We start from the raw sequence: 14,598 nt of genomic DNA, 5'->3' as shown, positions 1-14,598 counted from the left end.
AGTGTCACAAGATAGATCTGTCAATAACGCGGAAATGATTCCAAAGCGCTTATGCTGAGTCTTATTGTTTCCGCTTTTTATGTTGGGTACTTCCACAGCAGGTTTCCTCCACCTATCGGCTGCCTCCACCTTCGGTTGCGCCCACCCGGTCTCTCGGGTGTTTCCCTCTCCAGAGGTGGGGTGATGCATCATACTATTGTATTTGAAGATCAGTGTGATGAGTTAGCTCCAGAAAAAATGCTTAATCTCCCAACCAAGGACGGTGTTGCACCAGCCAACCTCTGAAGAGGCACTTGCCACCCTTATCTCAGAAACCATGTACCAGTACTATTGACTCGAATAGAAGAATAAAGCGCACCTCATCCAGGTAATCGGGGTAAGTATGAGTGGGATGCATCGTTATGATAATAGATATCAGGCGAAACAGGTCGAGGGGCTGTCCAAGTTCTGGAGCAAAAGTGGCATCAAACTCCTCCTTGGAACCGCGTGCGGGCTGAGAACTTTGGCATCAACGCTTTGAAAAAGCGTCTCCAAGAGGTTCTCACATTACATGTAGGCCGCACATTTCCGTCGGTAAGTCATCTTGAAGATCCTTGGAGGATGTGGTGTATTACCGTCTCCATATGTAGTTTTCTTCCAGTATAGTACACCATCTATATAACCCGTTATCATTGGATATAGTTGTTTGTTGGTCTATATCTGGCTTCGAATAAGAAGCGCTTGGGATCGCAATACAAGAGAATTAAATCAGTGAAGAAAACTTAAAATTGAGATCAATAAATCAAAGCTGGAGATGGAGAGGAGAGAGAGAGAAGAGAGCGAGAGGTAACTACTAATATAGATGATGTCTCGACATGTGGTACCTTCAGGCGTACAGGCACACAACAGAAGCTTGACGTAAATTTAATTTGACCAGGGCACATACTAGGTACAAAGGTACGGAGAAGAGAAGGAGTGGAATAATCCAAACAGCAATGGAAGTAGCAGAGAAGGCAGTAGTAGTAAGGGACCGTGCGGGAACGGCCATGTGGCAAGGCCATAGAGTGAGAGGCGGGTCAACACCTTACATATCCAGCTCCCTAAGCAGTTTAGATGGAATTTGTGATACCTGGCTGGGTCTCCTCCAAAATTTCTCCCAATTCCCTCCACACTTTTTGTTGTGCCTCCAATCCAGCTTCGCTTTGGACGAATGTTGACAATACTCCGTTGTTGACCTTGCCATCTAGCATATATGCACCATGGCTATCCCAGTCTGCCTCTGCAGCCGCGAGTATGGTCCGACTACCAACTTCTGTCTGACGTCCGAAGAGAAATATCATTAGTCGGAGCCCTAAACCTGCTTCGCGTGACAGTTGCGATTTGCACAGTCCTGGAGTCAACATGTTGAGAATGACTCTAGAATCTTCAAGTCTGGTGGCAAGCTCCCTCACCACCAACACTTCCAGGAGCTTCGAGGTAGAATAGCGCTCTTGCATATCTGCCGTTTCCTTCCTATCCAGCGCGACAAACGTGTTATCTGCAGTCCGCTCCGGGAAACTTGTCCAGGCGTGAACGTCGCTTGTCACGATGGAGAGACGTGGGCTGGATGTCGGGAATGCTTTGGCAGTTGCTTTCAACTTAGGGAGGAGTAGAAGGCCTAGCAGAAAGGTACTAATAACGTTGACCGTAATAGTACGTTTATGGCCCTCGGAGATGTCAAACGTGTACGTCGCAATTCCAGCATTCTCAATCACGATATCCAGTCGAGGGAGTTTGGATGCACGATCTGCAAAAGCTTTGACAGAGTCAAAAGCTCCGAGGTCAAGCTCCCAGACCTCGCACACGCCAGCTCTCTTTATTGATGTCTCGATTGACCGCTTTGCTGATTCCCCTGCCGAGAGGTTTCGCACTGCAAGTATCACTTTAGCAGCATTAAGACGGACGAAATGTTTCGCTGCTTCAAATCCGATTCCGACATTCGAACCGGTCACAATCACAGTTTTGCCATCATAAGCTTTGGTTGGGTATGCTGGTGTAACAAAAACTTGGGAATAAATGGCGCCCATGATGAAATTTGTGTCACTGACCTTCGCAAGAAAGGATTCCAGGCTGTCGTAGTCATATACCCCGCTATAACCATCTCGGATATAACGGAAACCGGCGCTTGACTTAAACCGCCATACAATATTCGGTAATACGCCCTTCCATAACTTAAAATTTCTCTGAGACAAGATTCGTTGCAAATAGGCTTTACTATGGATATTCGCAATGCGCATATCTCCACTTTATAAGCTATGTGATGTTAGCACCCACGTGGGCAGCCAGCCGCACCGCTTCCAAAGTTTGGTTACGAACGGATTTAGGAGCGTAGACCGAGGACTAGCAAGTTGATAGGCGTGAAGCTTTAGTCCGGTGATGTTAAGTCCGAGAAAATAATGGAAATGGGGAGAATATCGAGGACCATCCTGACCCGCTGCAGGATACCCGCCTTGGATCGTCGCGCCAAGGATGTGGGCGGCTGCCCGACGTCTGGATGCTTCCGCTGACTAAACGACACAATATGCCCGGGCGTCCAGGTGGTCATTACTTTAATTAATCGGTCATAGCGAGTTAACTAACAGTTCTCACTCTCCGCTTCACTCCATTTTCTTACTTCCTCCTTTCCGTGGGCTTTTCTCTGTACGCTGTTAGAATCTAGATGATAGATGAAATCATGGAGTACAATAGTGTGTATAGTATGCGTGGTAAACTACGTGACAGGAAGAAGGGTAGATAGCTTCTACTTATGTGAGGACGAATCATGTGACAATGGGACATATCAACCCGTCGACAAATGTTACACATTCGATTCTCTATCTTCGTAACCTTTCCAGTATGGTTTCCCACACCTACAAGAAAAGGCTCACCTCCTCGATGCAATGTATTATTTGATGTCCACCGCTCCGGTAGTAAGAATTGGAAAGTCACAGAAGCATTGAGCTTTAGTATGCCAGTGATCTTGCAGACGGTGCCTTTTCCCCACGAACCTTAGCATATGGAATACGAGGATCACTTTCTGCTTTCTAACTACCTCCTTATTCAACCCAAGATTACTTATAGTATAACATTGCGGATCCGCCTCATAAATTGGTGAAAACGCGTTCGTCGGCTTCTAGTGGATCCAGTCAATGAACGTCATGGTGTAAGATTGGCTATAGTTTGTTCGAATGGAGATAATTTCACAAACCCTATCTCCTTGTGTGGAAAGTAGAACTTCCTTTTCGCTCCGATCTCGAATTCAAGTCCACTCGTACAGCAATAAACAGAACTCTTCGATTTGTTTTATGTCCCGAAGAAAGTTCCCGTTATTAGTCAGCGGAAGACATGACAGCCGGGCTTAGGCATTAACACTAACTAGCGCCCATTCTGTTGTATATAAATAATGACATACTATTTCTTGCTAATATCTCAAAATCATCTTTCGTCGATTTTATTCTTTACATTTGTTAGACATTTTTCACATCATGTTGGCGAAGGCAGCTAGCTTGCTGACAGCGGCAAGCGTTGTTGCTATGTCTTCCGCAAGCCCTGTTACCCACACCATCTCGAAAGATGTGGTAGTCGTTGGCGGCGGTGCTGCTGGCGCCTATGCTGCTGTTAGGCTCCGTGAGGATTATGGGAAGAGCATTGCGTTGGTTGAGAGAGAGGCACGTTTGGTGAGTAACCTGGAAATAAGTATTTCGTGCCTAGTGATCAACGCCTAACTGATGTGCTCGTTCGAAAGGGTGGTGCGGTTGATACCTGGACTGATCCAAAGACCGGCATGCCTTACGAATTGGGTGTTGAGGCCTTCCTGGATTATGGCAATGCTACGTAATTCTTTGCGCGGTTTAATGTATCAGTACATGCGTCTGAACAGGAATTAGTGAACACCCGGTATGCAGATTTCAGCACTGGAAAATTCGTGAACTACACGTCCCCCACAGCAGCTGAACAACTTGCTGCATTCCAAAGGTATGTGGAACTGTGTGAGAAATACGAGGGCATGATGTTGCCTGGACTGTGGAATTTCCCCACCGCCGACAATATACCCAAAGATTTGCTTCTAAACTTTGGTGATTTCGCGAGAAAATACGAGATTGAGGCTGCTGTGCCTACAATCTGGGACATATCGGCTGTAGGCCTAGGGCAGCTAGAGGCTTAGCCGACCTTTTACGTTATGCAGTCGTTCCCAGCACCGCTTGCGCGAGTCTACACTGGCAAGGCCCGAACTCTATATGTGGCGTCCCATAGGAACCAGGACATATACGATAGAGTGTCGGACACTCTGAGTGATGATGTTCTCTATTCAAGCACTGTTGTCAATGCAACAAGAACACCTAACGGTGTTAGCATTATTGCCAAAGGAGCGGACGGGCATCAAACTGAGATTCGCGCAAAGCGTTTGCTTATCGCTATCCCACTAACTGTACCCAACCTCACGCCGTTCAAGCTCGACAAAAAGGAACTCAGTGTCTTGTCTAAGACGGCATACACACAAGCTTATGCTGGCGGTGTTGTTTCTTCGAACCTGCCATTGAACATAACAATCATTAACTCCGCTTCCAGAAACTGGCTGGGTCTCCCGGATCTGTCGCTCCTGCAATGGTATAAAAACTTAGATTCTCCTGACCGCTATCACAAGGTCATGATGTTTGGAAATCAGGCCCTGGATAGCGATGGCTCAAAAGCGCTGGTCGAGCAGAGTTACCGTCAGTTGGTCGGTGCAGGCAGTCTGCCGGAAGCAAGTGGCAGGGGCCTTGAATGGCTCCACTTTCAATGCCATGGATCTGTTAACATCCGGGCCTCCATGGAGGACTTGAAAGCTGGCTTTATTCAGGAACTGTATTCTCTACAGGGTCATCTATCCACTTGGTATACGGGTGCGGCTTGGTCCGCGCAATTACATACTCCCACATGGGCTTTTTCGGACTCTGTTATCCCACGACTGGTAGAGGGCCTATGAAATGAATTCTCTCACGACAATTTTAATCATTGGATTATTTACAGCCTGCTCTATCCCACAAGGGGTGGCCCAGTCTACTAGACTGGGAATTAATTTCCTCGATAGACTGGGCATTATAGAGGGCTTAGATAAAGCTGAAAATTTGCAGAGTTTTAATAGACTATCTAATTTATCTCCTATTCGCTTCGGAGCATGCGCAGCCTAGTAGTTATCGAGAAGGCGGCGATTAAAAATTAGAGATGTTTTGATGGGGTGCGGGAACTAGGCTAGTTGGGGTTGCGACCGGGGCCTAAAGCTGACCTCTAGGCTTTCGGACGAATTAAATCACCTCGATAATTGTAAGCTACAATGATCAGGGGGGTAAGCAATTAATTTAGGGGTTATAGAAGCTCCCTAGCTATCATCTCACAAATTTTTACACTATTACACCCTAGATTTAGTATTCGACATTCTTCAAATTGCATTCAATTCATATCCCACGATATATATATATTACTCTAGTTCAATATAGCCACCCAACTTTTTCACTACCCTTCGACTACCCTAGTTATCGTATGTAAGCGATGCGAGCACGCTGTTCGACTAAAAGAGGTATTTCGATACCTTTAGTCTCCGAATCACCGCTTCCTAATGCCGATTGCTCGCTAATCAGCAACGAGATCTAAAGTTAGGACTAGGTAGCGGCTTACGACAAATAGCAGGTTCCGACCGCCGTAAACTAGCTAATTCTAAATTTGCTAGTTTACTCGGACGACATTTTATGTGAAAAAGACCTATTCTACTCATTTATCGCGCGTATAGCCAATACGATACGACAGCATTAGCGCGATTAGCGTAGTTAGGTAGCACCCAATAGCACTCGTGGACGGCGACAATAGGTATCATAAACAATATTAGCAGCCGAGCAACAACGCGTCGTACGACGCCAGCGAGCATTCATCCGTCGGACTAGATCTCATTATATTCGGGTGCGTACGGTTGGGGCGGAGGCTATTCCCGAGGCCGATTTGATGCTGGCGACCGAGGTTAGCGACCGGCTAGTCGAGCAAATAAAATAGATAATAGTTGAGCGTAGAGAACTTCCCTAGTTTATCGAGGCTGGCGAGCGTGATGACGCGAATCTATAGCTTCGACGGAACTAGTGGGCCGTGTATCTCCGTGGAACCAACCCGGACGACCTTCTCGGCTACGTCGAAGCACCCGACGCCGACTTATCCGATTATGAAATTTAATGGCCGCTATAGCCCGTATTAGCTAGTAGTTCATGAAGGTACTAAGACCCTTTCCTCCACCTGGGCCAGTCCTTTGAAGCTGAAGATTCGAAACATCATCAGTGATGGTAGGCAAGTCGCGGTGGAGATGAAAGCGGTGGATACTAAAAGCAAGAATGGACTACCTTTCACCAACGGGTACCCGTGGGTTTGTGAGTTTAATGATGAGACCAAAATCGTGGCCATTCGGGCATATATGGATACGTGGGTTGTTTCTTTCTCATTGAACGGTGTCGGTGGCTGACAATATCACTAGAGATTTGGTCTCAAGGGCTATCCGAGAGAATTCTTAGAATTCCACCAGTGAGAGAAGAAATTATTGACTGGGATTATGGCTAGTGTTGAAGCATGGAACAGACAATTGAAATTACAATCTAAATTTTGAGTTTATTGAGTAACGTTAATACATAGTCTAATTCCTGTATATACTTCATCTCAATAAATTACAGACCCTCTTCTAGTATAGGAAACAAGAGCACGGGGAACAACACGCAGACAAACGCACTTCAAACACAAAAATAATCTATTATATGATTCACCTAATAAAAGATAGATTTGTTGAGCTACAAAATTTCCGTTTTTCCGTTACTCAGCTCTTGACTCGGTATCGCTCAGGAACTCCTTCATCTCCTAGCGCTTCTCCAACAACAAATCCTTCAGAGAGAAGCAGTACAAAAACGACTCGACAGTACCGGTCAGTTAAGTTATTCCACTGGTGCATCGTCTGTTTCCTTGTCAGCAAGTGTGAAACAAGGCAACGGGAGCTGGCTAAGGTGTTATTTTACTGACTGTTGCACGACAACATCCCCTTGACATAAGATGATCGTGGAACTGTTGTCAAGAACCAACTGGATCTCATCGCTCATTATGATTGCATAGTCAAGAGATTGAGTACGATGCCTGTGTCCAGTAGAGTTGGGCGGGAAGTCCACTAACCGAATAAAGGAACCCCGGATATAATTTTGGACACCAGCAGCATCGACAGTGGGGTCGATATCGGTGAGTTCCGCTGGGTGATGGCCGGTCTTCCAGATTGTGACTGCATTGGCAGCAAAGCCGGGCACTGGCTCTTAGCTGTCGTCCGCTAGAATGGCGGATAATGATTTATTGTGCGTCGTTATGACACGACATTGCAATGTGGTCTCCATGATAATCAAGGCGTGTTCAATACTGCCACCTGAAGAGTAAGAAAGCGAAAGGAATCCGTTTGTTGAACCATTCTAGTCTTGTTTTTAATTGAGAGAAACTGAATCCGCTTCATAAATTGTCGCCTTGTTTGGCAATTCACACTCACTGTCATTTTAAATGTGGATAAAAGTGTTATACATAAAGAAAATGCCCACTGGGAGCTCACTCAAGTTATCCACGGACCACTATGACTAAGGACCACATGAGACTGAAAATTTCCAGAGACTATCAGTTTGGGATCAGGTGATCCCCAGTTCTAAAGACAGGATCTTAACTAGTTTCTCTCTTTCTTTTTCTTCATGAGCAGCAGTCCGAATACATGACTTTCTCCTTCCCTTTTTAGCTTTTCATCACTATCTCTGTATAATGGGCTATGGAGCAACGAGAAACACGGTGTTGATGTATGTTAGTGTTACTTAGCAGAAAAGAAGCTTAATTAGGCACTAGGTCTCAGGAGTTGCTGTACTGTGCACGTGTAGAAAAAAATTAAGAAAAGGATTATCGTAATTTGCCTATAATACAGATTCAAAAGTATACCACTTAATAGCTCTACGGAAGCTATCCTATGTGCTGCGTGCTCGAGAAGGCAACTTAGTGAAACAAAAGCTTCAGCCCTTGGAATGCAACATAGGAGACAGCGAATAAGGAGATCACGGTAGAAGCCATGCCCACAATCAAACCCTGTTCGAAGTAAGACATACTTCCTCCAGCGGACTGACGAATCTTATTCAAGTTCAGGTAGCCAAGTTGTGATGTGATGGCTGTGACCTTTGAACCGTTGTTGGTACCGGCATGATGAAGAGGCTTTTGCAAAATCGATTTGTTGATTGAAAAGGCCTCTCTTCGGAAGGGAAGCTCGGACGAATCGTATTGAGAAGATGGAGCAACAATTCCTAAATATGTCACAATTAGTGTGATGAAGCAAAGAGTTTGCATGCCAAGGTGCCTGCCTCACCGTAAGTGTCAGATGGAATATGATTGACGAAGAAATGGTCAGAGTTGAGGAAATGCGATAGATAAAACGACTCTCTGCTGGCTGCAAAGATGTATGTGGCTTGGGAGGCGTTTCCTCCATTCCTGAAGTGAAGTAAAAGGTCAGCGACAGGTCAAACCTGAGCTCCAGTCTGGGTTAAGATTCATACAATTTGTTCCAAATATCAATTCCGTGGTCAAGACTTGTGGTAGGAATGAACAGAGCGCCTTGGCAGTGGGAGGTTAAAGTGCCGGCAACCTTTGTAACGGTATCCGCAGTCACGTTGCTAGATGTGGATGCGGTTAGTGATGTACAGCAAGCGGTGCAACTTATTCTTTTGCAAAAGAGCATACCTGGTTTTGTTGACAACGATCAGGTTGGCAATATCATTCGAGCCAGGAGATGTGAAAGTTGATTGTTGAGAGATGCGGAACATGTTCCCAATAAGCTGAGTGAGTTCGCTATATTCCACTTGATTCAATTGTTCGGTGTGCCTCTCGGACAGGATCTGGTGAACCATTTGTGCCAGTGCATCAATGATGAATTCATCTACAAAGCAGATCCTTGGTATGCGACCTGTGTGCTTCCGTGGAGCTTGAATAACATGATCTGCAATAATCGATGCCACTGCTTCCAAATCAGGAGTGCTGCGATCAACGAAGACGGCAGGATGACCAGACGAAGGAGCATGGATCCGAATAGCAGGGTTAACGATCCGCAGGCTGGCGGCAACATCCGAGCTGCTTTCCAGGTTTTGAAGGACAGCAACACCGAAGCACAGTGAGCATAATTCTGCGTTGTCCCAAGATTTCCCTTCGGGGGCTACCCCAATAGCTTCTTGATCGAGGCTTGTGTCGATAATCTTCCGCAATTTCTCGTTGGTATGCAGTGAAGTAGTGTTAAGAACAACAAGGGAGCAGCTTCCGGCTGCTATTGCAGCCGCTAGTGGGATAATTATGGATGATAACGGACAGTGTGGTGAGGCCAAAATCAAGACTGGCCCCAAGGGAACAAGGTTGGTTGGAGCATTCTTGCCAGCCTGAATAGATCTTTCTTTGGCCAATGTGGCTGGAAAGCTTAGTTCTTCATAGAGCTGGTTGATAGCGTTCAGCGAGGAGATAACCTCATCGGAGGCACTTGCCTCGGTAGTATAGAGATCTAGGATCGCACGAGGTCAGCGGATAGTTCATTCTAATAGTCTTTGAGATATTTCAAACCGTACCTTGACGTAGTGCGTTGATCAACGCCGGCTTCTCCCTTTTGATTATTGCATGCAAGCTAGAAAGTTCTTTCTGACGCTGAAGAACATTTTCCAAGCGGCCTTCCACCCATGCTGAGAGAATTTTCTGATATGCCAAGATGAGAGACATTTTCAAGTTTGTGCTTCAACTAATAGGGGTGAAGTCAGAATGAAAAAAGGGATCAAGCAGTTGCAATGATGGCATAATATGAGAGAAATACCAAGATAATTGGCAATACATTGTTTTCTATGTCAGCAACCTGTTGTGTTTGTTCCCACATCCACTTCCCCGGGCATTTCGGTCGGCTCCACAATGCTGGGAGTGGGTCACTTCAATAAATAAAAGATGCTTAGTATTGTCGGCTCTCGGGTGTTTCAAATTTCTGACCAAGGGATATTATCTCATTGCCCGGAATAGTTTTGAGCTGTAATCCTCTTCTTATCCCAAGCCTGAAGACTTACCACTTGTTTAATCTTTGTTTCAACCAATGTCCACCATGACTGTACCAAATACGAAAAGTATGGTACTAAATACGGAACTATTCTTTTCCCTGCTGATTATAATCTCAATCCAGAGCCCACACCCGTATTTTTGTTTGCACATGGATCAACCATGATGCTAGGAGAAGAGTCTGAACCAGCCAGAATCTGGGAGAATATAGGGAATGAAGCCCTTCGGCGAGGAATCAAGCGAATTGTGATGATGGTAAGCTCCCAAGATTGCTGAAATGGGAACAACGACTGACGATAATTCTCGAAGGGTGCTCATTGGGAGACTCCAGGTGATGCGGTAGAAGTTAGCATGAACCCGAACCCCCAAAAGCTTACAATGGGAGGTGTACGGAACGACCGATACCTTCCGTACAAGCTGGCACCAGATATCGAAGGTGGTCAAAGAGTTCTGAATATGCTTCAAGCCGCGGGCTTCAATGCCAAAGCGGCTCCCAAGTTTGATTGGATTCATGATACTTTCCTTGTGGTGATTCGAATGTTCCCCCATTGTGTCCCAATTCCTACAGTTCTTGTGTCAATGAATGCTCGCTATGATCCTCACTTTCATGTGAAACTGGGATCAGTACTTCGTCCGCTGCGCTACGAGGAGACCTTGATTATCGGGAGTGGAGGATCGGTCCACAACCTTTACCGAAATCATTGGGAACACATGTTCCGATTCAGCGACAACTTTGCACAACCGGTCCCACCGGATGGGTGGGCACTACAGTTCCGCCAGTCGGTCGAGGACGCTATTGTGCACAATAAGGGCCCGGAGGTACGCAGAGCGTTATCTCGGCTAATGAAACACCCAAGATTCCGAGAGGCTCATGGCACTGATGATCACTGGATGGCTTCACTGTTTGTGGCAGGGGCCGCCGGTGGATTTGAAGACAATGGTCCAAATACTGTGCTGGGAGAATGTTGGGAATTGGTCAACATGTGCAACACTCAGTATCAGCTAGGCTCTTGGGAATAAAAGACCCGCTCCCTATGCCAAGTTTCCTAATAGCTATTGCGTGGCGAGGGCTGTCTTACCTCTCGTCTTGCTTCCTCTTGTATGAATATGTTGAAGGCTGATGCCCCGGTTGGTGCGAATATTTTTGCCTCTTGACGGAACGGTCATTTTATTTCCCCTATTTGCAATATATGCTTCTCTTCCCTCAATGGCCTCTTCATTCATGTAGAATCATCAATCTTTCTTCCTCTGATTTTGATTTTATCATTGAGTAGGCAATTATGGGCTCTTGTGGTTGGTATTGAACACGTCTCTGCTATTTGTCCAAGATTACCTTATCTGAAAAGCTGACCGTGCACCAACTTGGCTTTGTGCTTTCACTTATAGCCTGTAAATGAAGTAAGTCTACCAAATTGCTCCTCAACTGGAATACATCCCCCCAACCTTTTGGAGGAGATATGTGGGCGGCGAACAATGACACCAATAGTTCATGGAAGCAGAATTTACAACGAACAAAAAGAAAGCCAGATAAAAATAATATATCAAGTCATTCTCCCTGAACAAATCCTCCATCAGGTTATGTATATTCACGCGCAGTGGCAGGACTGCCCACTTCTTCCCTTGTGGTAGCCTTCGATTAGATCGTTACCATTCACCACCGATCTCTCCAACCCCAATCGTACTGAATTTTCCAACGGTATTTCTCCACAAAGAAGACCAGTTCTGAATATGGTCAGGTTTGTGGTAAGGTAAGACCGAGAGCAAAGGGGGAAATCAAGCTAACTCACGGCAACCATGGAGCATCCAGCAATCATGAAGAATCCCACAGCCATAAACAAAGGAGACTGCCTTCTCTGCTCTCGATCAAGTTCTCGATTCACGGGTTGGAAATCTGGGACCTTGCGGTACTGGTCCTGCCACCATTCCGGATTGGATACCGGATAAGGTACAGGAGGATGTGGTGCGAGGGTTGGGTCAAATTGTGGTGCTTGTGCCTCACGCAGGATTCCGGAAACCAAGACTAGCTTTGTCTCGGACTGGGTATTTTCTGTATAAGTTGGGGATCGCTTGATGTCGTAGTCCCCTATCACTCCGAGCAGATCTGTCCCTGTGTTCTTGAGTACGTGGGCGTCGCGGGTTGCTGATGTTGCCACCATGATGAATATGTCGGTTATTAGTTTGAAAAGATAGCATTTAAGGAGTAAAGATATTCTAAATGATTGATTCGCAGCGGGTGTCAGGTGGTTGCTTGATAGCTGCCTGCCGTCGTGGAGCCGAGCCGACCTGCCGGAGCGGGGCCGAATCCTCTATGGTTATATTGAGTAAGTATATTGGCTGCCACAATCGTGACTTCCTTTATTCAATTCAAGGAATATAGTCATGGCTACCAATAAGTTCTCCGAAGTAGAGCGTGAGAAGTATCCTTATATCTTCATGAAAAATGTTGATATTCCACTCGTCACTCACGAGAAGGGCGTGCTGCGATGCAATGTGTATCTCCCAAAGGATGCAGCTCCTTTTGGTACAAAGAAGTATCCTGTGATTGCAACTTACGGTCCTTGTAAGTATCCTAGTTAGCCATAGCAAACCAAGTTCTCCACTGACGATCTGTTTTAGATGGTAAGGATGTCCCATACGAAAGTTTCTTCAAGAATAGCTGGGATCAGGTCAATCCTGAGATGAAATCACCTCATTCTTCATGGGAAACCCCAGATCCTGGATTCTGGACCAGCAAAGGCTATATTGTCGTGAGGACGGATGAGAGAGGCGCAGGGCAAAGTCCTGGTGAGCTCGACACCATGTCTCGGGGAACAAGCGAAGCTTTCTTTGATGTCATCGAATGGGCCTCCGACCAGGAATGGTCAACTGGCAAGGTTGGGCTGTTGGGTATTAGCTACTATGCTGGCACGCAGTGGCGCGTTGCTGCCCGGAAGCCTAAGGGCCTCGCTGCTATTATTCCGTGGGAAGGAATGAGTGACTACTACCGGGACCGCGTTCGTCACGGTGGTATTCTCTCAGACCGTTTCATCTGTGAGTATTCCCTTCCCCGCATGCCCTCAGATCTCCGTGATAGAGAATATATTGCTCACTAGAGGGCATGAAACAGCATTTTGGTGGGAAAATGGCGTTCAGCCAAACCAATACGGTATGCCAGGCCGCAAGGCACGCCAGTGGGGAGACGACACTCTGGAAGGGGATTTGGACGAAGCCACACTGGTCAAGAACCGCCGAGACCAAACGCAGGACACCGCCGTTCACAAGTTCATGGATGAGGAATACTACAAGACTCGTAATTTCGCTCTTGAGAGCATTGAGGTTCCCCTCCTCAGTGTTGCCAACTGGGTAAGAGTCCCGGAATTATGCTTTAAAAATAACTATTGACATGAAAATTACCTAGGGTGGAATATTGTTGCACCTGCGTGGAAATGTTGTCGGTTGGACGCGTGCATCATCAACCTACAAGTTCCTCCGTTTTGTCGTCGGCCGTCACGACCTTCCTTTCTACTACCCCCATTCAGCAAAACTTCAATTGTCCTTCCTGGACTCCTTCCTAAAGGGCAGTGACTATGACGGCTGGAAGACTGGCCAGCAGCCCCGAGTCGAAGTTTGTCTGCGCGAGGGCGACTGTGGAGTGGATGATCCAGAGCGTGAACTCAAATTCCCATGCCGCGGGGAGGTTGACTGGCCCATTCCGGACACTCAGTACACGAAGTTCTTTTTGACGCCGGGTCGCACTCTTTCTAAAAAACCAAGCCCAACAATCAGCACTTTCACATATGAGGCGCTCCATGGGTCCGTATATTGATTCTGACTATGTATAATTTTCGTTTCTAACTTGGACCTAGTGACCCGATTTCCTTCCAATACAAGACGGCATCCCGTCTCGAGATCACAGGCCACATAGTGGCAACACTGACGGTGTCCGCTTCCCGTTCTAATGAAATTGCCCCAGCCCCGTCCGACATTGATCTTTTTATCACGCTTCGGAAACTAAACGCCGATGGAAAAGAAGTCTTCTATACCGGTACCATGGGAGATCCGGTGCCAATTGTGAAGGGATGGCTTCGTGTATCCCTTCGCAAGGTCAACTCGGAACACCGATTCCACCGCGAATATCTCCCCTACCGCGACTATTTCGGCAAAGACGCCCAGCCAGTGGAGGAGCATGAAAAATACAAGGTTGATGTTGAAGTATGGCCTACCAATGTCGTCTTGGAGCAAAATGAAACTCTCGTGCTCGAGATCGCTGGTCGTGATACCCAAGGAGTCGGAAAGTTCTCTCATGAGCATCCCTCGGACAGAGATCCCAAGGTCTTTGGGGGCCTGAATAGCCTGGAGGTGGGCAATGAGCAAAGTTGGCTCACGCTCCCTATCATTCCATCCCGGTAAACCATGATTGGCGTTATTTGAAGCCAAGTTGATTGTATATAAGACATCTATAGAATTTCGACTGATAGGAAGCAATCATTGAATCTCACTATTTACGTAAATTAAGATCATCAAAATTCTGTT

The 14,598-nt window shown here is 46.4% G+C and overlaps 6 protein-coding genes across 6 annotated transcripts; 3 read left to right on the top strand and 3 right to left on the bottom strand.

Moving 5' to 3' along the window:
- Window positions 1-1,088: 1,088 nt before the first annotated feature.
- N7446_013933 (uncharacterized protein) lies at window positions 1,089-2,045 on the bottom strand (the record flags this gene model as incomplete). The annotated part of the gene is made up of 1 exon (XM_058522672.1): window positions 1,089-2,045. One exon carries the CDS (start codon window positions 2,043-2,045, stop codon window positions 1,089-1,091), a length of 957 nt encoding a protein of 318 aa, XP_058366149.1.
- Window positions 2,046-3,482: 1,437 nt separating this feature from the next.
- Window positions 3,483-4,963, top strand: N7446_013932 (uncharacterized protein; the record flags this gene model as incomplete). Its single annotated transcript, XM_058522671.1, has 4 exons — window positions 3,483-3,674; window positions 3,743-3,831; window positions 3,910-4,135; window positions 4,184-4,963. The coding sequence occupies 4 exons, from the start codon at window positions 3,483-3,485 to the stop codon at window positions 4,961-4,963; spliced, it is 1,287 nt and encodes a 428-aa protein (XP_058366148.1).
- Window positions 4,964-8,013: 3,050 nt separating this feature from the next.
- Window positions 8,014-9,765, bottom strand: N7446_013931 (uncharacterized protein; the record flags this gene model as incomplete). The annotated part of the gene is made up of 5 exons (XM_058522670.1): window positions 8,014-8,315; window positions 8,378-8,499; window positions 8,565-8,681; window positions 8,749-9,553; window positions 9,618-9,765. 5 exons carry the CDS (start codon window positions 9,763-9,765, stop codon window positions 8,014-8,016), a joined length of 1,494 nt encoding a protein of 497 aa, XP_058366147.1.
- Window positions 9,766-10,132: 367 nt separating this feature from the next.
- Window positions 10,133-11,106, top strand: N7446_013930 (DODA-type extradiol aromatic ring-opening family dioxygenase; the record flags this gene model as incomplete). Its single annotated transcript, XM_058522669.1, has 3 exons — window positions 10,133-10,154; window positions 10,211-10,341; window positions 10,396-11,106. 3 exons carry the CDS (start codon window positions 10,133-10,135, stop codon window positions 11,104-11,106), a joined length of 864 nt encoding a protein of 287 aa, XP_058366146.1.
- A 624-nt stretch (window positions 11,107-11,730) lies between these two features.
- Window positions 11,731-12,242, bottom strand: N7446_013929 (uncharacterized protein; the record flags this gene model as incomplete). Its single annotated transcript, XM_058522668.1, has 2 exons — window positions 11,731-11,808; window positions 11,874-12,242. 2 exons carry the CDS (start codon window positions 12,240-12,242, stop codon window positions 11,731-11,733), a joined length of 447 nt encoding a protein of 148 aa, XP_058366145.1.
- Window positions 12,243-12,465: 223 nt separating this feature from the next.
- Window positions 12,466-14,475, top strand: N7446_013928 (uncharacterized protein; the record flags this gene model as incomplete). Its single annotated transcript, XM_058522667.1, has 5 exons — window positions 12,466-12,646; window positions 12,703-13,116; window positions 13,193-13,428; window positions 13,484-13,878; window positions 13,932-14,475. 5 exons carry the CDS (start codon window positions 12,466-12,468, stop codon window positions 14,473-14,475), a joined length of 1,770 nt encoding a protein of 589 aa, XP_058366144.1.
- Window positions 14,476-14,598: the final 123 nt, after the last annotated feature.

Source organism: Penicillium canescens (assembly GCF_028828765.1).
Source record: "Penicillium canescens strain IBT 15451 chromosome Unknown utg000011l_segment0_segment0, whole genome shotgun sequence".
NCBI classification, from domain to species: Eukaryota; Fungi; Ascomycota; class Eurotiomycetes; order Eurotiales; family Aspergillaceae; genus Penicillium; species Penicillium canescens.
This window is presented reverse-complemented; position numbering and strand designations above follow the sequence as displayed.